Source organism: Pseudorca crassidens, chromosome 9 (genome assembly GCF_039906515.1).
Source record: "Pseudorca crassidens isolate mPseCra1 chromosome 9, mPseCra1.hap1, whole genome shotgun sequence".
Taxonomy (NCBI): Eukaryota; Metazoa; Chordata; class Mammalia; order Artiodactyla; family Delphinidae; genus Pseudorca; species Pseudorca crassidens.
This window is the reverse complement of record NC_090304.1, coordinates 51,637,298-51,662,788: the sequence shown is the minus strand read 5'-3', so window position 1 is coordinate 51,662,788 and position 25,491 is coordinate 51,637,298. Positions and strand designations below refer to the sequence as shown.

Below are 25,491 nucleotides of genomic sequence, written 5' to 3'. Positions count from 1 at the left end.
TACATGCTTCAAAATCAGTATCATTTTGTTTTCACAAGTACCTTTTTCGCATGAAACACATTTTGAAATATTCCTGCCTTTAAATATTACTTGAAAATGTGATTTTAATGACCACATAGTATTTGATTATATCAATATGCCATAGATTTTCATATCCGCTTTTGTCTGTTTTTATAAATCTGTAGTGAAGATTCTTTTATACTAACCTTTGTATACCTCTTTGATAACTTCCTTGAGACAGCTTTTTTTCCCTGGTCAAAAACAAAGATTTGTTAATACTTTCCATAAGACTCATTACCTTCCAGAAAGATTATATCAATTTATACTCTGAAAAGCAGTGTACAAAAATACCTATTTCCTGACACCCTTATCAAAGCTGTGTTTTAAAATTAAATAGATACACTTACGAGAGCAACAGTTTGGATGAGCGTAATACTCTTTTTTTTTTTTCTTTTCGCGGTATGCGGGCCTCTCCCTGTTGTGGCCTCTCCCGTTGTGGAGCACAGCCTCCGGACACGCAGGCTCAGTGGCCATGGCTCACAGGCCCAGCCGCTCCACAGCATGTGGGATCTTCCTGGACCGGGGCACAAACCCGTGTCCCCTGCATCGGCAGGCGGACTCTCAACCACTGCGCCACCAGGGAAGCCCGTAATACTCTTAATTTAATATTATTTTAGGTTTTTGCTTACTGATAAGTTGAACATTTTCATTTTGTGCTATTTCAACAACTCTTCAGAACCGTTAAAATTTGAAGAAAAGGATGGATCATTAAAAGGATAAGAGTTAATGCTAAAGATAGTGATGATATATTAATAGAGTTAGAGCCCATATTTCTTACCAAGCGAACTGAAATCTAACATATTTTTATTAAGTACTTACATCCTCTTACATACTGTTTTAGACATGGAAGATAAAGTACTGTTAGCACACATTTTCATTGCAGGCCATTCATTCATTCATAATTTAATAGATATTTACTGGGTGTCTTCTATGTGCCTTTTATTGGAGATACAATATTTAACAAGATCCAGATGGCCTCTGGCCCCTTAAAGGAGAACAAAAATATAAAAGTAGTCTTGTTCATTGACTATTTATTACTTTCCACACATTAAACTAACCTCATTACATATATTATTTTCTTTAATATTAAAATGATATTTGGAAACTGCATTTTGGAGACATGCATGTGTCTGCTCAAATCTGTTCACATCAACTAAAATACTAACATCCATTATAAAAGACCTTTCAGTATTGAAAGTGTGGTGCATTTGTGATAAGCAGAGAATGAGCACACACCCCCACAAATACACACAGTCTCATTCCATTTAAATATTGTTTTAAGACTTTCAGTCTTTAGAATCTTGGTAGTGATGAGTTTGAAAGGCTAAGGATGATGACAAAGCTGATTCCCACTTAGGGCTAAAATTTATTTGTCCTGCTTCTATGAAATTAGAGCTAAGAATAATCATAAATGCCATTTTAGTTTGGCTTTGTTTGCACCTTTTACACAAAGGCTATAGCACTGTTGCATAAAACACTAGGGGCTCTTGCCAGAGGAGACTGAATAAGCAGTCCACAGATGTTGTTAAAGAAGCTCCCTGGAACTTTACTTCTTGATCACAGAAAGATTCACTCACCATCTTCATAGATTTCCTATAAACCAGGTAGTTTTTGGTAAGAGATCAAAATCTAACACAAACTGGAATGTTTTTACCAAACAGGCAACGTTTAAAATCAGAATAAACCTCCGTTAACTCTTTAAAGCTGTTATAATTGTAGGTACCATTAAACTTTGGAATAAGAACCTAGAAACTTAATTTTTGTCTTATAATTTTAAATCCATTATTTAGAAAGGTATTTAAGGAGCAATCTATTACACCTACAGTCTTAGTAACTGGGTGCAAAAATGTTTATAGTTGTTACTTTTTTAGAAGTGGAATTATTGTTTTTACTGCTGAGAAATTGATTTTGTCTTTCTTGACTTCCTTCTTAAATGTCCTGAGCTAATGCTTTTTCTGTGATTCAAATACTGCTGAGCACAGCAGAGGTTGTTGCTGGAATTGACTTCAGTATGGACATGTGAGTGTTTATAATAAGAAAAGCCAAATTCTTTTTTCATGGACTCTATACTTGAAAGCTTTGATATACTGAATAACTATATGCCCCCCAAAGTACAGTTGACAACTGTATTGAATTATGAAAACATACTGCTTTACATGTTTAGCTCAGAGCCCACTTCTGTTAAATGTAAAGACCAAAATGTTTATAGCTCTTATCCTTACTTTCTAAAATGTATTTTTTAGAAAACATTCATAATCTTAAATCAGCTTTAGAGTGCAACTTAAAGACCATTTTAAAACCTTCTGAATTGATTTATTAGGAAAAAAATAATCAAAATGATGTTAGTCTTAGGTGAGCTTTGATAAATACTGATTTCAGTAGTTAAGTACTGACCATTCTCTTAATAAAAAATGTGACTAATGTAATTCTTAAGACTTTCACATGCACTCCGGCATCATTTCCTCCAGAAAATCTTCCTTAAACCTCCACGTTTGTTCAGGTGCTTCTCTACTAGAACCCTGTATAATTAAAATCATACTATTACATGCTTGTCTCCAATACTTGGCCAAATTCTTCATAGTTATATACTCAAATACACACATACAAACACAGATTCAACCCTTAACATCATTCTTGGCATAGTTTAGGGTCTCAAGAAATATTTTATTGAATTGAACTGTTGAATAATTATTTTTTTAACTTTTTTTATATAGGAGTATAGTTGATTAGCAATGTTGTGTAGTTTCAGGTGTACAGCAGAGTGATTCAGTTATACATCTATCTATTTTTCAAATTCTTTTCCCATTTAGGTTGTTACATGATATTGAGCAGAGCTCCCTGTGCTATGCAGTAGGTCCTTGTGTCATAGTACAAATGACATAGAAAACTCAGGTGCAAAGAAATTTAGCTATCACATGTTAATATACCATATGTCTAAGATTGTTCCTATCACAGGCTGTCTTTGAGCTATAAAAGATCAGACCCCGTTCAGTATAACCACCAGTTGTAGTTCAGAAACCTTTGAAGGGCATTAGACTACCCTTAGATTACCCTTTCTGGTAATCGTTCCATATATCCAAGAAATGTGTATTAACTCTTCCCTAAAATTTCAATGTAAGGAACTTTCAGACTACCTATATCTGGGATAATACTTCCTGAATTAAAACTAAGGCTTTATATTCTTCATGCTAAATATTTTCTGGCATTTCAATACTTTAGTCTCAAAAGTGCACTCAGAAGATATTTAAATAATACAACCAAAAGATGAATATGGTGAAATTCTAGATCTAAATTGGAATGCCAAAAATTCTTCTATTTTCAGCAATCCTGTTTACTGTCTGATATGTATGTTTTTCTGGTTTACATACCTAACGATCTGAACTTCAGTCATAGTTTCTCCCAGAAGCCTTTCTGTTTTCCTCCTTAAGGCCTTTTGTCCCTACAGATCTTTTTTTTTTTTTTTTTTTTTTTAATTTTTGGCTGTGTTGGGTCTTCATTGTTGTGCATGGGCTTTCTCTAGTTGCAGCGAGTGGGGGCTACTCTTTGTTGCGCTGCGCAGGCTTCTCATTGCGGTGACTTCTCTTGTTGCAGAGCATGGGCTCTAGGCACATGGGCTTCAGTAGTTGTGGCATGTGGGCTCAGTAGTTGTGGCTCGCAGGCTCTAGAGCGCAGGCTCAGTAGTTGTGGCGCACAGGCTTAGTTACTCCACAGCTCATGGGATCTTCCCGGACCAGGGATCGAACCCGTGTCCCCTGCATTGGCAGGCGGATTCTTAATCACTGCATCACCAGGGAAATCCCTTCAGATCTTCTTGCTTCCAGCTGTGTGACTGTGCCCATATCATCACTACCTGTTGGTCATCAGGACCACAGCTGAGGAAGAGCCCCTCTTTACTGCATGGGTGGTATAGTTGGTGAACAAAAATCTGCTATTTAACTAAGCAGGAGACATGCTCTTCTAAACAGTCCTGAGGTGGAGTAAAAACTGGAACAGTGATGAAACTTTTTACCTTTGAATAATCTAGGACCCTCTTTTTCATGGGCAAAAATTCCTGTAGGCTCTTAAATTATTTTGATTACAGTGTTATTTAAATATGTATAAATAAACCCAGGTTAAAAATATATGCTTATAGCTTTTATACAAGTATGAAACCAAAACAGAGTTATCATTTAATTACAAACGAATGTATAAAATCAGTAAAATTCAAATTGACAAAATGAATTAAATATAATAGCTGATAATGATCAGTTGACCCTAAATTGCTACTTGAAATGTAAGTTATGGTATTCTCTTCAGATTCTTTTTATTTCTCAGTGCCTATACTACCATACGCCTATAATGACTCTTTTCTCTCACCACCCTTTTCGCTTTGTTAGTATAGCACCCACTGATGTCATTTGATCTCCTCTGTGTTTCAACTATGTCATTTACATTTTAAGTTTAAAGTCATTTTAAGTTCAAGACCTATTCTCATTAACCTAAGACCACTGGAGTAAAACTACTTGGCCCATTGATTGTGAACACAAGCATTGGCACAGAAATCACACGGCAGTACTCCAGTAAAAGGTGATCATCTGTATAATCCTGGGTTAAATTATATCTTTTTAAATGATTTATTAAAATAAAAACAAAATGTAAATTCCCACAAATAATTTATGGACCGCAAAAATTATGTGATTATATCCTCAGCTTCCACTATAAGGAAAGCTACTCTAATTATTTTTGCCTGTAAGTATATATGTGAGGAACAAAATAGATTTGAGATTGGGATGGGGGCAAAAGGGATTTCCTAAAGCAGTGTACTCAGACCAGTATAGTCTTCGCTTGACTCTCTTGAAGTACGCTGCTTTAAGTTTGCCTGCCCAATCCACTCACCTTTATCACATGATTTTACTTGATTGCTAATTCTGGAGTATTTGTTGGAAATGAAGATTGTTTAGCAGGAGGGTGAGATGGAAAATAATGAATGGCTGAGGGACTAAAATTCATGTATATTTAAAAGATAGTCAAAGTGATATATATTAATATTAAAGCTTTTAAATCAAGTATTTTTGGAGTCTGTGAAGCTCCTTGCAAAGTTCTGGGATTCCCTGGAGCACAGAGATAAAACATGGTCAGTAAATAAGCAAACAGCAGGAGTAACAAGATATCCTGGGGAGAGAGGGGAATCTGATTTCCAGAATTGCCACATTATATTTTAAATGTCCCATTCTTAACCAAAAACTAGACATACAAAGAAACAAGAAAGTATAACCCATACACAAGGAATGAAAGGAGTCAGTAGAAACTGACCCCAAGGAAGCCCATATGTTGAACTTACTAAAGAAAGATTCTAAATCACCTGTTTTTAATATGATCAAAGAGCTAGATGAAACCATGTCCAAAGAACTAAAGGAAAGTATGAGAACAATGTTTCACCAAAGAGAGAATATGGACAAAGAGATAGAAACTATAAAAAGGAACCAAATAGAAATTCTGGAATTGAAAAGTACAGTAACTGAGATTAAGATACACTGGAAAGGGCTTCCCTGGTGGCGCAGTGGTTGAGAGTCCGCCTGCCGATGCAGGGGACACGGGTTTGTGCCCTGGCCTGGGAAGGTCCCACATGCCGCGGAGCGGCTGGGCCCGTGAGCCATGGCCGCTGAGCCTGCGCGTCCGGAGCCTGTGCTCCGCAACGGGACAGGCCACAACAGTGAGAGGGCTGCGTACCTCCAAAAAAATAAAAATAAATAAAATAAAATAATAAAATAAAATACACTGGAAGGATTTGGCAACAAAGCTGAACCGGCAAAAGAAGGAATCCATGAACTTAAAGATCAGACAACTGAGATTATCCAGTTTGAGAAAGGAGTAGATAATTTAAGGCTGATTTAAAATACAATGCGTAAAAAAAAAATACAATGCATAAAAAAAAATACAATGCATAAAGCAATAGGGACTTCCCTGGTGGTGCAGTGGTTAAGACTATGTTTCCAGTGCCTCCACTGCAGGGGGCATGGGTTTGATCCTTGGTCGGAGAACTAAGATCCCACATGGCGCATAGCCAAAAGATTAAAAATAAATAAATAAATAAATAAAATACCTCTCCCTTTAAAATAAAAGACAATGCATAAAGGAATAATTATTAAACATTGATGGGCTTATCATGTATAAAGATATAGCTCTATGACAAGAAGAGGGAGAGAATAGAGGTATGTAGGAGCATAGTTTTTTGTTTGTTTTTAAAAAATAATTTTTTAAAAAATAATTATTTATAAATTATTTAAATAAATTATTTAATAATTCATAATTATTTATTTAAATAAATTATTTATAAATAAATAAATAAATTTATTTATTTATTTGGTTGCGCTGGGTCTTAATTGCGGCAGGTGGGCTCCTGAGTTGTAGCTCAAAGGCTCCTTAGTTGCACCTTCCTGGCTCCTTAGTTGTGGCATGCATGTGGGATCTAGTTCCCTGACCAGGGATCAAACCCCGGGCTCCCTGCATTGGGAACGCAGAGCCTTAACCTATGCGCCACCAGGGAAGTCTCTGTAGGAGCATAGTTTTTGTATTCTGTTGAATTAAGTTTGCATTAATCCAAACATGTTTGCTTTAAATTAAGATGTTAATTGTAATCCTCAGGTGACCACTACGAAAAGAACTCAAAAAGAGCTAGTAAAAGAAACAAGGGAATTAAAACAGTACACTGTTTTACAGACCTCACAAAAAGATACTATTATTATCTCTTTCTAGATGAGAAAACTGAGGCTTAGAGAGGTTATACAGCTTAAGTACACAGCAGAATCAAGACTCAAAACCAGGTCTGTCACCAAAATCCTTTAATATAGGTCCTATAAGGGAAATAGGTGAAATTCTTGGGTAGAACATAGAAATGTTTAGGGTTTATTATTTTAATAACCATCTTTGGTAAGTACCATACTCTCTAGACTCTATCAGATGAGGAATTTAATGCTTAAGAAGGTTCAGTGTTTCCCCAAAGTGACATTTCTAGTAAGTGGTTGAACTGGGATTTGAATGCAGGTGTACGTGGTTCAAAGCTTTCTATTGAACCATGCTGCTTTGGGGTTGCAACCTAAATTTTGAGATGGTTTTAGCTCACACAACTAGATAATGCATGCTAGTAAGTAACTCAAGAGGACGACACAGACTTTTTTTTTTATTTTTAATAAATTAACTTATTTATTTTTGACTGCATTGGGTCTTTGTTGCTGCGCACAGGCTTTTCTCTAGTTGCGGTGAGCAGGGGCCACTCTTTGTTGCGGGGCGTGGGCTTCTCATGGCAGTGGCTTCTCTTGCTGCAGAGCACAGGCTCTAGGCGTGTGGGCTTCAGTACTTGTGGCTCACAGGCTCCAGAGTGCAGGCTCAGCGGCCGTGGCGCCTGGGCCTAGCTGCTCCACAACATGTGGGATCTTCCCGGACCAGGGCCCGAACCCGTGTCCCTTGCATTGGCAGGCAGGCTCTCAATCACTGCGCCACCAGGGAAGCCTGACGACACAGACTTTGTAGAAAAGCAGTATTTAATTTTCCTTTCCTGGCTTTGTAATTCACAGACAGAAAGTTTCTTACTTGTTTCCTCTTTCATAGAACTGAAGTAATTTAGTGCTTTTAAATAAAATAACCAAGTATAAAATTAGGTGATGTGTTTCTAATTTTACTTTATATCAGTTGACAAATTAAACCATCTATTAAGATATTTACAGTGATGCAAATACAGCCCAGTACTTGCTTTGATCTCTTTAAATTTGTAAAAATCAACTTTTTCTTTGCATCCTGCCTAAGTACACCTTGGAGTCTTTTCAGAAAGAAAAACAAATGTAGGCAGGCAATTATTGTTTTCTTCCACCAGCAAAGGAGGACTATAGAATTTCATGATTTAATTTTAAGACAGCTTATATTTATCATCATCTTGATATTTATATCCTTGACTTTTACCAAAGACTCTTGTAGAATACCCATTGCTGTCAGAAGAAGGGTTTGCTTTTTCTAGGCTGCATTAAGGAAACTCAAGAGATTTCAGCATAACTCTATGACTACAGAATCTCTGCCCTTCCTGGATCTAAATAAGGAAGGCACTGTTTAAAGTTCTTACTTTAGGGAAAATTGCATCAGATGCTTAGAAAAATGACAAATTTTCTTTCTCCTAACTCCTAGTTCATAATGTTCCTCTTCAAATAAGTTCCAGGAATTTATACTTTCCTGTAAAGTAAATGTTTAGTAGGACACCCTAGAATTCTAAGCTTCTGAATTTGTCTTTAGGATATCCCAATTTTTCTTTACTATTTTGAGTATTCACTACTATGAGTTGAGTTCCAAACTCAGCTGATTTTAGAGATCAAGTTGATCAAATGAGTAAAGAGGGCAGAAGTAATATATAAGAGAATATATGGCCTACAGGTAACTGAAAAGAACATGGATGCTTAAAGGCATTCAAATTCTGATTTTTCAAAAACAGTGCTAGATTATTAAAACATATTGCTAATGAAAGTCCCTGTGGTTTCTCAGTTTAGGTATTACAGACTTCTTCCCCTAGCAATTTGTACCAAATAATCAAGAACAAAGTTTGGCTGTGTTTAAAATGTACACTTGGATGAGTTACTTCCCAAATTTTTGCATAATGGAAACCACCAAGAAGCTCATACTGCCAGATAAACTCATATTTGTGTAAACCTTGAAAGAATGCTTCTCCTGCCATTTCTGAGCATATATGTGAATTCTAATGTATCATAGATTGTGAAATTTATGGCTCTGCACACATATCTATATAGGAACTGAAGTTTGTGCACATATGCTCATTTGAAATTGAACATACAACTATACTTAGAAAACATTCTTGTGTCTTGCTCATATAAATGCTAGACAGGGCTCAGATGCATCTTCACCATGCATGTCCTTGTCAAACTATTATAGTCGTGACACTTTTATCATTTACTGTAAGCCTTAAAAAGTTTTTACCTCACTTTAAATTTATAAGAAATACATGGGGCTTCCCTGGTGACGAGTGGTTGAGGGTCCGCCTGCCGATGCAGGGGACACGGGTTTGTGCCCCAATCTGGGAAGATCCCACATGCCGCGGAGTGGCTAGGCCCGTGAGCCATGGCCGCTGAGCCTGCGCGTCCGGAGCCTGTGCTCCGCAACGGGAAAGGCCACAACAGTGAGAGGCCCACATACCACACACAAAAAAAAGAAATACATGAAGCTTTTGGATTGTATTTGTGATTCAGCTTTGAAATAAAAATTGCCTACTTCAAACTTTTAGATCTGTTTAATTGAACAGAACCAGGAATAGTAAGGCAAGCTATTGAATTGTTATTACTTGCAGTTAGTGATCTTTATGAATCAGGATTTTTTCTTATAAGGCAACCAAGAGAAATAATTTAGATAGTAGGGCTGATATAGGCTACAAGTATCATCCATAATGCTTTAGTAAGGAGTCTCTTAACTGCAAATAACAATGACTCAACTCAAAGTAGCTGGAGCAAAATAGGAATTTGTTGGTTCAGGTAAACAAATCACAAGTACAAGGTGATGTTTGCTCAGGAGCTACCCAATCCAAGGATAGTCTCTTGCCCTCTCCTCTGCCCCCCATTCCCAGCTTTACTCTGCCAAGTTTCTCATCACTGCTTTTCCTTGTGAGTTGGTTTAAGTGTCCTGGGGGGAAGAATAGCCATTTGGTGGGAAGAATAGGCCATTTTGAACTCATCTTTCAGCTTCCATCCCAGGGATGACCTAATTTAGGTCAAGTGCCAGGCTCTGCCCAATAACTTTGAGCAAAGGGCAGGGGTGTGCTGTTCTGTCTTGCATACCACCTTGGCCTGCAAATTTACCCCAGTGGTCAAGAGAGTAGGATCTGAGTGAGAGAGAAGGTATGCAATGTCATATATGTTTTATGTCTGGGATTCCACATAAAAAGATGCCACTACTGAAAAGGTTTGAAAACTACTGCATTAGACAGAGTTTTGTGAAATTAGTTTCTTCTCTAGCTTATACAAAATTTTACCAGTGTTACATAACATCACTAGGCTTACTTTTCCATCATGGGACTCAAGTGTGGGCTCATTCTTTTTTTTTTTAACATGTGAATTCTGATTGGTGTATTATTTGTTGAACAGATATATGTTGAATACTACCAATACATCAAACCCTGCACTCAGTACAGAAGACACAGTGGTAAACAGCCAGACAAGATCCCTCCCTTCGTGGAACTTAACAAACCAAAAGCAAAGACAGACAAATAGGCATTACCAATGCCTATTTTATGCTAAAATTTTACACTATGATTAGGAGTTATAAAGCAAAAAGACTTAATCATTCTGGATGTCCAGAATAGCTAATGATTAAGTGAAGATCTTGATAAGTAAGAGTTAGCCAAACCAAGGAGGAGAGAGTAGAGAGAAGTCAAGAAAGAAGAAGAGCCTTTGTGAAAACCCAGAGATAAAAGAGGAATATTGGAGGAATCAAAAGATGTACATTGTAGGGATAATAGGGAAGGAAATGGGGAGCAATAAGTAAAGAAGCGAAGAGGTAAGCCATGTCCAGATCATGCAGTCACAAAGTCATAAAGGTTTTTGTTTTGTTTTGTTTGTTCTTTAGTTTAAACGTAATGAGTAGTCAGTGAACATTGTTGAGCAGTCAAGTAAAACATGCAGCTTGGAAACATCCGCCTAGCCTCAGTGTAGAAATAGGTTGGCAAGATGCAGGGCAACAGGAGATTGCTGCAGTAATCCAGATGAAACAGGATGTCTGGAGGGTAGTAGCTGTGAAGGATAGGAGGAGGGGATGGATTTGATAAATATTTAAGAAATGGAATCAACAAGATTTAGTAATTAACTAGATGTTGAGAGAAAGGCAGAGGGGAAAGTAAACCTTTACTTCCAAGTGTCCGACCTAGGCAGGTGAGTGGATAGTGGCATTACATACTAAGCTAGGAACACAAGAAGAGCAGTTGGAGAAGAGAATGGTTTAGTCTGAGAGGCAGTTGGATATATAGGTGTGAAAGTCAGAGAAGGGAAATAGCGTCTGGTCAAAATTTAAGTCAGTCTGAATAATTACATGATATATTTTCATCAGAGTAAAGCTGACCCAATTAAGATAAAGTAAATGCTTGATTCTCTCTAATTTACTCTCAAAATATTTCTTCAATGCCTTCCCTCTCATATAATTGGGGCCTGCTTTTGTACCTTCCACCCCTCTCAGTTCAGTTCATTTCAGTAAATATTTATTGCAGGCTTTCTCTGCTAAGATTAAAGTAGGGATATAGGCAGAAACAAGTGTTGCTGCCCTCAAGGAATTAATGGTGTATTGGGGAAATCAGATACATATATAAATGTTTTCAATATGCAATTTAGAATTGCATATTGGTGGGAGGGACAACCGTATGCAGAGCAATAGGAGATTGCAGCAATAATCCACATGAGACAGTTACTAAGTACTATGGTAGACAAGTACTATGGTGTGATAAGTACTGTGATGGAAGCATTTGTAAAAAGCATTTTCAAGCTCTTTCCTTTGGTTCCCAGTATTTAATTCTGTTTCAGGGAACTACTTCTTTTTAATTATTGGCTTTTTATCAAAGTCCATATATGCACTCTACCTTCTAATCACAAACCAGGTTGAGACAGTGTTACCCAGAATTGCTTTGAACTTCATCTCTCGGCATCATCACTGGTTCATACAATTGCAGTTAACTTGAGGCAGGGGGCTGGAGCCAATCATAGGGTAATCATCCACTTCCTGTGTTTTGAATTCCAGCCATTTCTTAATTTTTGTACCTCCTGCATTAACTTTATGAACACTAGCAATAATACACCTAGGCCAGAAGACCTCAGCTCTCTTATTCTTATCAACCAGAAAAATTGGTACATGGCAGGTTAATGAACACTGCAACCCTATAAAGGTAATAATTAAAATCTGGGGTATTCTGGGTGTGAATATGATGATATGATGAAAGAAACATTTTAAGATTAATCTCTGTGTGCTATAAGAGGCTCCCAGTCACTTGGCCCACCTCCCACCTAATGTAAATTCATTAAGCCTCATTTGGGTCCCTGAAGCCAAGAAAAGCCTTTACTGTATTTGGTACATGATGACTAATGGTACATTTTTCTCTTAACTGGAATATGGTGGGAATAGCTTGCCTGTGAGCTAACTAATTCAGTGCATTTTTGTTGCTGTATTGAACTTTAGAGTAAAACGTTCATTTATTCTATAAATATTTTTGAGAATCTGCTATTTGCCAGGCACTGTGCCTGAATAAGACTTAATCCATGACTTGCAATAATACCGATGCAACATACAAAAGATTGTGGAAGCACTAAGGAGGAACTGGTTGAGTCATCTTCGTAAAGCATTTGGAACATAGTGAGCCATTAGTAAATATTAGTTGCCTGTGTTAGCCATCATTATTACTATTTGAGTGTGTAATAAGAAGGGAAGGACATTCCAGGCCAAGAGAATAACTTAATTGGAAACATGATAGTAAATGTCATTTTCCAGAATGACTTGGTGTGGTTGGGATGTGAGTACAGTGCAGACAACAGTGGTAAGAGATGGTGCTAACGAGAGGTAGTTTGGGACTAGATTATAAAGGCCTTTAGATACCAGCTGAAGAATTTTGACTTTTCAAAATATACAGTGGGAGCTTAAAAAAAATTATTTTTTGTAGCATCACTTTTTCTTTCTAATATGATATCCAGATTTTCTTTTTACATTTTTTATGGAAAATTTCCCGTATACAACAAAGTAAAAATAGTAGTATAATGACCCCCATGTATTCATTACCCAGCTTTAATAATTATCAATATGTGGCCAATCCATTAAAGATTTTTAAGCAAGGCAAAAAAGGAGACTAACATTGGGCCACTTCCATTACGGTAGTTGATCTTCATAGTGTCCCGTGGAGTAGGTGGTATTCCCACTTTCCCTAATTATAGAAGAGAAAGCCATCAAAATGATGAAGTAAAAGTTCTGAGATTCTAACCCATATCCAACTTATTTCAGAACTCAAGTTCTCTCCCATGCTGCCTTTATAATTCTGAAGTAGAGCATGATTCTCAATTGAAAATAGATGCTGATCTGCCTACTTCACATACTGGTGCTCTTGACCCTATTCAGGATGGTGGACTTCTCTGCCTCCAGCCACTGTGCTTCTGCAGGGTCACCAGGGTCTAAGTCTACATAAATATTCAATCTAATCAGCTAAAATGACTGTTTAGTCCAGTGGTTGTCAAAGTATGGTCCCCAGACCAGCAGCAAGTTGTTAGAAAATACAGATTCTCAGGCCCCATCCCCAACCTACTCAATTAGAAACTCTGCGGGCTGGAGCTCATGATGGCTATATTGCTGTTTGCTATGTTTAAATAAAATGTTCCAAGGTTTCGTGCAAACACAAGGTCATATGACCATCGACCAAGAGCATTCTAAGGCACAACCTCATATTAGAAGTAGCTATATGTTCATTTTCTAACAAGTTAATGAAAAGCATGTCCTAAGGTAGGAATTGTTATTCAGACTTAACACCAGCAGTCTCTCTGGGGATGTTGCATAACCTCATGGAAAGGAATCTTAAGGAATTTGCGCTGCCTATATTTACAGTGCTTGATGGTGCCATCTAGTGGTTTAAGCACTATAGAACGTGCAGATTTATTAATGCTTTGGGGACAGAATTTGTATATTTTTTAAAAGTCAATTTTATAGTGAATGTTTAATGAAAGTAGGATATATAATTTCCTTACTATAAAACCTCCATTGAGGATTCTTAGACATGACACCAAAACACAAACAACAAAAGAAAAAATAGCTAAATTAGACCTCAACAAAATTAAAACTTTTGTGCATGAAAGGACACTATTGAGGGACTTCCCTGGTGGTCCAGTGGCTAAGACTCTGCGCTCCCAATGCAGGGGGCCTGGGATTGATCCCTGGTCAGGGAACTAGATCTCACATACCACAACTAAAGATCCTGCATGCTGCAACTAAAGATACCACATGCTGCAGTGAAGAGCCCGTGTGCTGCAGCTAAGACCCGGTGCAGCCAAATAAATAAATAAGTAAATTTTTTTTTTTAAAAAAGGACACTATTAATAAAGTAAAAATGTAGCCCACAAAATGGGAGGCTATATTTGAAAATCATATATCTTATGAGATATATGTATCCAAATATATAAATAGTATTCAAATATATAAAGAACTCTTACAACTCAACAACAAAAAGAAAAACAACCCAATTTACAAATGAGTATAGGACTTGAGTAGACATCTCTTCAAAGAAAATATACAAATGGCCAATAAGCACATGAAAAATCCCTCAACATCATTAGTCATTAGAGAAATGCAAATCAAAACCACAATGAGATACCACTAGGACAGCTTGAATAATTAAAAAAAGAAAAATGGAAAATAAGTATTGATGAGGTTGTGGAGAAATTGGAACCTTTATATGTTGCTGGTGGAGATGTAAAATGGTGCAGCCACTGTGGAAAACAGATTGTTAGTTCCTCAAATAGTTAGACACAGAATTACCAGAGGACCCAACAGTTCCACTACTAGGTATATACCCAAGAGAATTGGAAAATCCATAATAGCCAAAAAGTGGAAACAATCCAAATGTCCACCAACTAATGAATGAATAAACAAAATGTGACATATCCATACAATGCAGTATTGTTTAGCCATAAAATGTACTAATACATTGATGAACCTTGAAAACATGCTAAATGACAGAGGCAGGCACAAAAGACCACATATCATATGATTCCATTTATATGAAATGTCCAGAATAAGCAAATTCATAGAATTAGAAAGTAGAGGGGCTTCCCTGGTGGCACAGAGGTTAAGAATCCTCCTGCCAATGCAGGGGACACGGGTTTAAGCCCTGGTCTGGGAAGATCCCACATGCCGCGGAGCAACTAAGCCCGTGCACCACAACTCCTGAGCCTGTGCTCTAGAGCCCGTGAACCACAACTACTGAAGCCCACATGCCTAGAGCCCGTGCTCTGCAACAAGAGAAGCCACCTCAATGAGAAGCCAATGCACCACAACAAAGAGTAGCCCCCGCTTGCTGCAACTAGAGAAAACCTGCGCACAGCAATGAAGACCCAACGCAGCCCCCAAAATTAATTAATTAATTAATTTAAAAAAAAGAAAGTGGTTTAGTGGTTGCCAGAGGCGGGGAGAAAGGTAGGAATGGGTGCAGCCACTTAATGGGTATGGGATTTCTTTTGGAGGTGATGCAAATGCCCTGTAATTAGATAGTAGTGATGGTTGCACAACATTGTGAGTGTACTAAAAGCCACTGAATTGTACACTTTGAAATAGTTAAAATGGTGACTTTTATGGTATGCGAATTTTACCTCAATTTTTAAGAAGATCTTTGTTAATTTGTAAGACTGCAGAACCTTTATTATTATTACTATTGCTATATTTTCCTATAGCTGTTGCTAGTATGTATGTATGTATTCTATTCTACTTTGTTAGCCTAAAATTATTCAATATATTCTTTTCCATCTACACAGTTTCCACAGTTTTTATTTTGGTGGCTATGCATATTTTAGTCTGTGTATATCATAACTTAATGTATCTCAAATGTTTAGTGGTTTTCTCTTCTTTTTTTTCAATTTCAAAGAGTTCTGCTCTAAATGCTTAAATAAGTAAGAATGTTTAAAACTCTTTGTAGACTTTGCATTGTTGTTACTTCCCCAAAACAGGATTTCTGAGTCATTTTTTTATTTTTACTATTTCTATTGTGTTTTTTTTTCTGACTGCTCTATAGTAGGAATGTATTAATTTAGAATCTTACCAATAATGGATGAGGAAAAATGGAGGAGATTAATGTTTATTGAATGTCTGTTCTGTTCCAGGCACTGTGTCTGGATCCTTTACATCCATTATTTCATTTAACTCCCACGCCTACTCTTATAAAGTGACTACAGAAGTTGACATAACTAATAAGCAGATGAACAAATATCAGAAATGAAGCATTTTGCCTCCCAAGTGTTATCCTGTCCCCACAACTTTACCAATATTGGGGTTTACCTTTTTTAGTTCCTATTTATTAGAGAAATTCATGTTTTCCCAAGTGATTGTTTAAGGTTTATATTTATTCTTACATAACGATCTATATCTTTTATTAATTTTTTATTAATAGATTTTAAACTGAACTTACCTTTTAAACAATAGGCATTGTGTGTCAAAGCTTTATCATAATTTTTTTGCTTTTGTTTACTCCTCTTTTACAGGCTCTTGATGGAAATGTATATGACCACCTCAAGGATTATTTAATAGCCTTCAGCCGGACGGAGCTAGAGATATGCCAAGCTGTGCAGAACACATTCCAGTTTTTATTAGAAACCTCCAGCAAGGCGAGTTACCTTTAGTGCAATATGTGATGTTATCCATTTTAGAATCTAAAATGTTTTTTGCATACAAACAAAATGAAGGTACCAATGACATTAGAAGAATGCTTTAAAGGACAAATTTCCTAGAAACGCTATTTCTTCTAACAAAATTGGAGCGTGTATTGTTCTCCTTGATGAAGGTCAAAAAAGTCTATTGCCATGTATGTTGCTCTTGAGAAGAATGGTTTAAAGAGCTTTTATCTTTCACTCAAATGAATTTTAAATACACTCAGTTTGTAAAACAACAAGGTCATGTGTCAGTGCGAAGAATAATAAAGGGGCACAAAAAGGAAAATTAGCATTTTATAATTGATAAAGAAATTAATGTTATAATATCTTGTTTTTAAAAATTAACCTTGCCTTCTATATGCTGTCATTCTTTGATAATAATCTTTTCATTCAAAAGTGTTGACATCCATCAACTTTGCTGGCCTGTCACACTGTTTACATAGAAAATAAATGAAATCGTTTTTCTTTAGGATCTGACAGATTAAAATTTTTTGCAGTAGAGAAACTGCCCTTTGGAAGATAAATTGTTCCTGCGATTAATAAATCTTATTTTCTTTCTGATAAATTAAGTGCATAATAAATGTTTCCTGACTGAATGAATACATTTATTAAAATATATTCATTTTATAACTGCTATTTTAAAAGATCCAGTTCAATTCTCCTTTTTGGCAGGAGGAGCAGGAACTAGCTAATACCTTAGAAAGTTGTTTGGAAAGGAATCAGGGTCTCCATCTCACAAGACAGTGTCCAAAGACAGGAAAGAAAAGGGACACAGACTTTTCTTCCTGAACGCCTCCATGTGTATTTATTCTTATTTTCAGTGTACCATAGCTCCAATTCTATTTTTAGAAAAACATTTAAAATGTTAAGTTGATATGGGAATACAAATATCACTAGTCTGGTGCTTTGAAATCCTGTCATATTTTTGTATTCTTATATTTTCACCCCCCAGGATTCAATAAAGGATATAAAAGGATGGATGTATAGAAAGGATAAATGGATGAATAGATGGATAGTTAAGTGAAAGAAAATGTAGAAAAATAATAATTGAAGAATCTAGGTAGTGGGTATATAGGTGTTTCTGTACAATTCTTTTTATTTTAACATGTGTACATTTGACATCTTCCATGAGAGAATGTTGCAGGGAAAAGTCTATAAAAACATCTTGGTTTTGTTCCTTTTATGGAGAGGTTGATTTTTGACTAGTAATCAGATTGTTTATATTTATTGGTCCATTCAGATTTTCTGTTTCTTTTTAGTACATTTTGGTAACTTACACTTTCCTAGATGAATTGTCCATTTCATTTATCAAATTTGATGTCATAAATTTGCATATAAAGTTGTTTGCCTCTGTAGTTGTCTCCCTTTTCATTTCTAATATTGTTTGTGCTTTCTCTCTTACTTCGATTAGACTTAATCTATTAAGTCTATTTTATTAATGTTTTCCAAGAGCCAGCTCTTGTTCTACTTCTCAATGTTATCGTTTCCTATCTCCTTAATTTCTGCCTTTATATTCATTATTTCTTTCTACTTTATTACAGCTTATATTTTTTATTCTTTTTCAGGCTTTTTTTCTATTAGGTTCTATATTTTCAGTCTTTCTTGTTTCCAAGTAAATCCACTTGAACCTAAAAAATTTCTCTTTCTGCTTTAATTGCAGTCTATGATATGTTTGTAGGGCTTTTTTATTGTTTCTGCATTCCACCCCCCCGACCCCCACCCCTGTCATTAACCCATGAATTATTTAAAAGTGAGTTTTTCCAGTTTCCATTCAATGGGGGGAGTATGTAATAGGGTGGCATTTTTCATTTCTAATTTTATCAGAGAGACTGTCCCCAGACAGAATTCCTTGAAATCTCTTTTTCCAAGAATAAGTTAAGTTTGAATACACTACCTTTAGTAGGTAGGTAAACATATAGTCTTTAAAATGTGCTAATATTTTATACAGCAGTTAACAATTTTCTAGGAGTTTTTAGCACATCCTCTGAGGTTGGTATTATCATGCTCATTTCATAGAGAGGAAAACAGACCCAGGAAGTTTATGTGGCTCGCCTGAGGTCACACACTCACACATAGTGTTTTCCATGCTCTACTACTATCTATGTTATCTCTTTAGCATATATTATTTTCATAGAAAGTGAATTAAAAATGAATCAACTGATTTGGACACATAAAGAGATAAGCTTTTATTTTCCACTACATTCACTCATATGAGTATCTTACTCCCCGGGATGAGGAATAAATGAGATGCTCTTCTGTTTAGATTGAAAGTGGTAGTAATAAAACTTTTGTAAGAATGATGTAACTAGGAGTTGTGCCCTTTTGTTCCTAGTACCAGAAGAGCTCATACCTATAAGTTTTATGCCACGTGTTTTTCTGTTACAAAGAGCTTGTTATGTTGCTCTTGTTATACTGCTAAAAGCAACCTAGTGATCTAATAACCCAAAAAGAAGTTTGAAACTCTTTTGGTTTTTATTCTACACCATTACTAGCTTGTCTTTTTTTTTTTTTGCGGGGGGGGGGGGCGGAATTCATTTTTTTCCACATATCTAAATTGTAACTGTACATGTTCTCAAAGATATTTTGGAGGTAATCCATAGTGACACAGTAAATTTTACGATGCCCTCTATATCTTTTATCCCCTAAAGGGAAACAGCTGGCCCTAGGAACTTTTGTTTAATTTTAATTATTTATGAAGCTTGCTTTTCTTCTTAATATTTTATGAAATGCTTTCTACATGTAACTGAAGCAGATGTTGTCAGAGATATTTTCTCTGGCATAGTTAATTCTAAAAGTAGTTCTTCTGGCCTTACAGTTTGTTTATGTGTGCTTGCTTTCTGTCTGCATAAGGGAATTCCTACCAATTAATAATGTAGATCTTTTAACAATTCAAAAATAACAATGTTATTCTATATTTCTTTGGAAATTAAATTGTCTAGTATTGTCATTCTTAATACCTTGAAGACTTACCAAAAAAGTAAAGTTAATAATATGAAGGGGAAAAATCACATGATCATCTCAAAGGACACAGGAAAAGCATTTGACAGAATTCAACACTCTTTTATTATAAAAATGCTCAGCAGATTAAGAATAGAAGGGAACTTCCTGAACATGGTAAAGGGCATTTTTTTAAAACCTACATCACATATCACACTCAATGGTGAAAGACTGAAAGCTTTCCCCACCTAAGATCAGGAACAAGACAAGGATGCCCACTTTCCACCACTAATATTCACCATTGTACTGGAAGTCCTGGTCAGAGCAATTAGGCAAGAAATAGAAATAGGAGGCACCAAATCAGAAAGAAGTAAAATTATCTATATTTGCACATGACATGATTATAGAAACTCCTATAGAGTCCACAAAAGTCCTAGAGCTAGTAAATGAATTCAGCAGAAGTTGCAAATACAAAATCAAAACACAAAAATCTGTTGTGTTTCCATAATACTCCATCAATGAATGAACTGAAAGAAAATTAAGAAAATAATTCTAACTACAATACCATTTGAAGAATAACTACTTAGAAGTAAATTTATCCAAAACGTGAAAAACTTGTACATTGAAAACTACAAAACATTGCTGAAATTAAAGAAGACCTAAATAAATGGAAATAATAAATGTTTATGGATTGGAAGATTTCATATCACTAATATTTCAGTATTCCCCAGGGACTTCCCTGGTGGTCCAGTGGGTAAGATTCCATGCTCCCAATGCAGGGGGGTCCGGGTTCCATCCTTGATTGGGGAGCTGGATCCCTCATGCATGCTGCAATGAAGATGCTGCGTGCCGCAACTAAGACCTGGCTCAGCCTAAAAAAATAAATAAATATTTAAAAATATATATATTTCAATATTCCCCAAAGCAATCTAATCAAGATAGTATGGTAGTAGTATAAGGATAGACGTGTAGACCAGTAAGAATTGAGAGTCCAGAAATAAACTCAAACATCTGTGGCTAATTGATTTCGACAAGGTTGTCAAGGCCATTTGATAGAGAAGGAATAGTCTCTCCAATAAGAGGTGCTAAAACAACATGATAACCACATGCAAAAGAATAAAGTTAAACCCCTTCCTCACTCCATATATAAAAATTAACTCAAAATGAGTCAACAACCTAAAACTATAAAATTGTAGAAGAGAACGGAGGTAAATCTTTATTGGTTTTGCCAGTGTATTCTTAGATTTAACATGAAAGCTCAAGCAATAAAAGAAAAGATAGATAACTGAACTTCATCAAATTAAAAGTTTTTGTGCATCAAAGAACATTATCAAGAATGTGAAAAAGACGGTCCATAGAACGGGAGAAAATATTTATAAATCATGTGTCTGATAAGAATTTAATAATCAGAATATATAAATAACTTTTACAACTCAACACATAAAAGACAAATGACCCAATTTAAAAATGGACAAAGGACTTCAATAGACATTTTTCCAATGAAAATGTACACATGAAAAGATCCTCAGCACTGTTAGTCATTAGAGAAATGCAAATCAAAACCACAGTGAAATACCACTTCCCACCTGGTAGGATAACTTTAGTATTTAAAAACAAACACACACACAATAGCAAGTGTTGGCAAGGATGTGGAGAAATTAGAACCCTCGTACAGCGTTTGTAGGAATGTAAAATGGTGCAGCCACTGTGGAAGACAGTTCGATAGTTCCTCAAAAAGTAAGACACATGCAGGGGACACGGGTTTGTGCCCCGGTCCGGGAGGATCCCACATGCCGCGGAGCAGCTAGGCCCGTGGGCCATGGCTGCTGAGCCTGCGCGTCCAGAGTCTGTGCTCCGCAACAGGAGAGGCCACAACAGTGAGAGGCCCGCGTACCACAAAAAAAATAATAAGACACAGAGTTACCATATGACTCGGCACTTCCACTTTAAGAGAATTGAAAAAAAGTCTTTAGGGCTTCCCTGGTGGCGCAGTGGTTAAGAATCTGCCTGCCAATGCAAGGAACATGGGTTCGAGCCCTGGCCTGGGAAGATCCCACATGCCATGGAGCAACTAAGCCCATGTGCTACAACTACTGAGCCTGAGCTCTAGAGCCTGCAGGCCACAACTACTGAGCCCACGTGCCACAACTACTGAAGCCTGCGCGCCTAGAGCCCGTGCTCCACAATGAGAAGCTACGACAATGAGAAGCCTGCACACTGCAATGAAGAGTAGCCCCCACTCACCACAGCTAAAGAAAGCTTGTACACAGCAACGAAGACCCAACACAGCCAAAAATAAATAATTAAATTTATTTTTTTTAAAAAGTGTTTAAACAAAAATTTGTACAGAAATGTTCACGGCAGTGTTATTCATAATAACCAATAATTGTAAACACCCTAAGTGTCAATCAACTGATGATCAAATAAATAAAATACAGTATATCCATACAATGGAATATTATTTGTTCATAGAAAGGAATGAAGTACTGATACATCATACAACATGTGTCCCACAGAATAAAAAACATAAATAGATATTACCATATTAAAAGACGTTTGTATGGGCTTCCCTGGTGGTGCAGTGCTTGAGAATCTGCCTGCCAGTGCAGGGGGCACGGGAACGAGCCCTGGTCTGGGAAGATCCCACATGCCGTGGAGCAACTAGGCCCATGAGCCACAACTACTGAGCCTGCGCGTCTGGAGCTTGTGCTTCGCAACAAGAGAGGCCACGACAGTGAGAGGCCCGTGCACCACGATGAAGAGTGGCCCCCGCTAGCCGCAACTAGAGAAAGCCCACGCACAGAAACGAAGACCCAACACAGCCACAAATAAATAAATAAATAAATAAAAGATGTTTTTATGGCCTAGGTTGTGTCCCCCTAAAATTCATATGTTGAAGTCCTAACCTCTGGTTCCTCAGACTGTGACTGTTTTTGGGTATAGGGCCTTAAAAGAGGTTATTAAGGTAAAATGAGGTCATATGGACAAGCTCTAATCTAGCATGACTGGTGTCCTTATAAGAGGAGGTTAGAACACAAACAGGCACAGAGGGAAGACCATATGAAGACACCAGGGAAAGATGACCATCTACAAGCCAAGGAAAGAGGCCCTCAGAAGAAACCAACCCTGCCAACACCTTGATCTTGGACTTCTAGCCTCCAGAACTCTGAGGAAACAAGTTTATGTTGTTTAAGCCACCTCTTCTGTGATACTTTGTTATGGCAGCCCTAGGAAACTAATACAGACGCTTATACTCACTATTAATCAAAGAAATGGAAATTCAAATCACCGTGAGATTCTATTCTATACTTATGAGATTGACAAAAACAGACAGGAATGACTGTTGGTGGGAATATGGATTAACAGAAACTCTTACACTGCCCCGAAGGGTACAGATTGATACATCCAATATAAAAACATTTGACATTATCTAGTCAATTTAAAGATGCACTTAGCTTATGACCCAGCAGTTCTACTGCTTGGAATATAACCTAGAGAAACTCTGGCACATGGGTACCAGGAGACTTTTGAAAGAATGTTCATAGCAACTTCCTTTATAAGACTAGAAAAAGCTAGAAATAACCCAGCTGTCCACTGACAGTAAGATGAATAATGAAATACAAGATAGCAATAAAAATGGAAGTTCTGGAGCTTCCCTGGTGGCGCAGTGGTTGAGAGTCCACCTGCCGATGCAGGGAACACGGGTTCGTGCCCCGGTCCGGGAAGATCCCACATGCCGTGGAGCGGCTGGGCCAGTGAGCCATGGCCGCTGAGCCTGCATGTCCGGAACCTGTGCTCCACAACGGGAGAGGCCACAACAGTGAGAGGCCCACGTACTGCAAAAAAAAAAAAAAAGGAAGCTCTGTAGGCACATGCATTAATATGGATGAGATTCACAAAGGTAATATTGAGCAAAAAGCAAATTGCACAACAAGGACCTACAGTATAGCACAGGGAACTATACTCAGTATTTGTAGTAACCTATAATGGAAAAGAATCTGAAAAAGAATATGTGTGTGTTTGTGCATGTGTGTGTATGGCTAAATCACTTTGCTTTACACTTGAAATTAACACAACATTGTAAATTAGCTGTACTTCAATTTTAAAAAAAAAAAGCAACTTGCAAAAGAATACACACACTAAAATGCCATTTATGCAGTGTTCAAAAATATCCAAGAAAACAGTATCATTTTGAGATACATCATATGTAGTAACACTATTAAAAGGAAAAAAGAAAAGAGGAGCTTGGTAAAATTCAGTAGAGTGGTTACATCTAGAGCAGCATGCATTTGCAGAGGGGCAGATATTCCCCAGGGGAGTAAAAATTGCTTCTGGATTTTGAGGGGTGGTTTGCAAAAAAATCTTAGATATTACAGCATTCCATAATACATAAACATATATACAGTATATTTGTGGTATTAAAATTTAATCAAAGAGGGAGATTAGGGAAAAAATGTCTTAAAAGGGTCCCTGGATTGGGGAGTGGGAGTGATAACACTTAAAAAACATTTAAAAAAAAAAAAAACAGGTTGAGGAACATTCCTTTCGAAGGAACGTGGGAATGCAATAAGGAGAGGTTATATAGATTTTGACAGTAATAGTAATGTTTTATTTAATCTCAGTGATGGATACAGAGGTGTTCTTTAACAACTGTTTATTGAATGCTACTTTAGACAGAGTCACTGCTAGTTGCTGAAGGATGCATCAGTAATGAGATTTAAGGCCTGACCTCAGTTGTCACAAGGAATGACAGAGGGGAGCAGGAAGGGACTGGAGGGAAAGATTACAAAGGGGATGAGGAAACTTTTGAGAGTGAGGGATAAGTTCATTATCTTGATTGTGGTGATATTTTTACAGGTGTATAGGTAAGTTAAGACTTATCAAAGTATACACTTTAAATATGTACAGTTTATTGTATGTCACTTATACTTCAGTAACAGCTTTACAGAGAGAGAGATTGGACATATATCCCAGAGAAAATGAAAATTTATTTTCACACAGAAACTTGGACACAAATGCTTTATTCATAATAGCCAAAAACTGGAAACTGCTTAAATGACCTTCAGTGAGTGAGGGATCAAACACATGGTGGTACTTCCATACTATGGAATACTACTCAGCAGTAAAAAGGAGTGAACTGTTGATACATGCAACAAATTGGATGAACTTACAGGAAATTATGCTGAGTGAAAATGGAAATCTCAAAAAGATATATGGTGGGACTTCCCTGGTGTTCCAGTGGTTAAGACTCGGTGCTTCCACTGCAGGGGGCATGGGTTCAATCCCTGGTCAGGGAACTAAGATCCCTCATGCCGTGCCACAGGGCCAAAAAAGAAAAGATATATGGTGCATGATTCCATTATGTAACATTTGTGAAATAACATATTTATAGAAATAGAGAACAGATTAGCAATTGCCAGGAATTAGGGATGAGGGAAGTAGAGGGAGCTATTATGGAGTAGCACAAGGGAGTCATGTGGTGATGGTTCAGTTAAGTATCTTGATTGTGATAGTGGTTACATGAAGTTATACATATGATAAAATTGTATAGACCTCTACACATACACCACCCCAAAATGAGTGCATATATAACTGGTGAAATCTAAATAAGCTTTATGCTTTGTACCAGTGTCGATTTCCTGGTTTTGATATATACTATATTTATGCAAGACACCGACATTGGGAGGTGCACAGGATCTCTTTGCAACTTCCTTTCAAAATGAATTGTTCGAGACAGAAGACCAGTAACTAACCCAGTACCTCTAGTGTACAGATCTTGTTTTCTATGTACTTTCTCCTACTCACTTAAAAAAAATAATAATAAAAGTAAATAAATAAAAACGGTGCTTCTTGGGAAAATAGCACTGATTCTAGATCTGGGACATGAAATATTTAAGGTAAATGTTACATAATTTGTCATAATGGAAAGCAAGGAAACTGTCAAAACTATCAAAAACTACTAGTCCCATCTCAAAGGGACTCAGGATGTGATCTTGCTAGCCAAAGATGGGTTAATTTTAGCATCAATAATGATAATAACAACAGTAGATTAAAACACATCAAATATTTTAAAATCCATGACTTCATAATA

General features: G+C 36.8%; 1 protein-coding gene across 4 annotated transcripts in view; it reads left to right on the top strand.

Moving 5' to 3' along the window:
* FCHSD2 (FCH and double SH3 domains 2) overlaps nt 1-25,491 on the top strand; it is a 292,291-nt gene that overhangs the window by 194,799 nt on the left and 72,001 nt on the right. For all 4 annotated transcript variants that reach the window (XM_067750247.1, XM_067750245.1, XM_067750246.1 and 1 more), the window contains exon 9: nt 16,296-16,418. In XM_067750247.1, the coding sequence (XP_067606348.1) occupies nt 16,296-16,418 (123 nt within the window). The remainder of the gene's footprint in view (nt 1-16,295; nt 16,419-25,491) is intronic.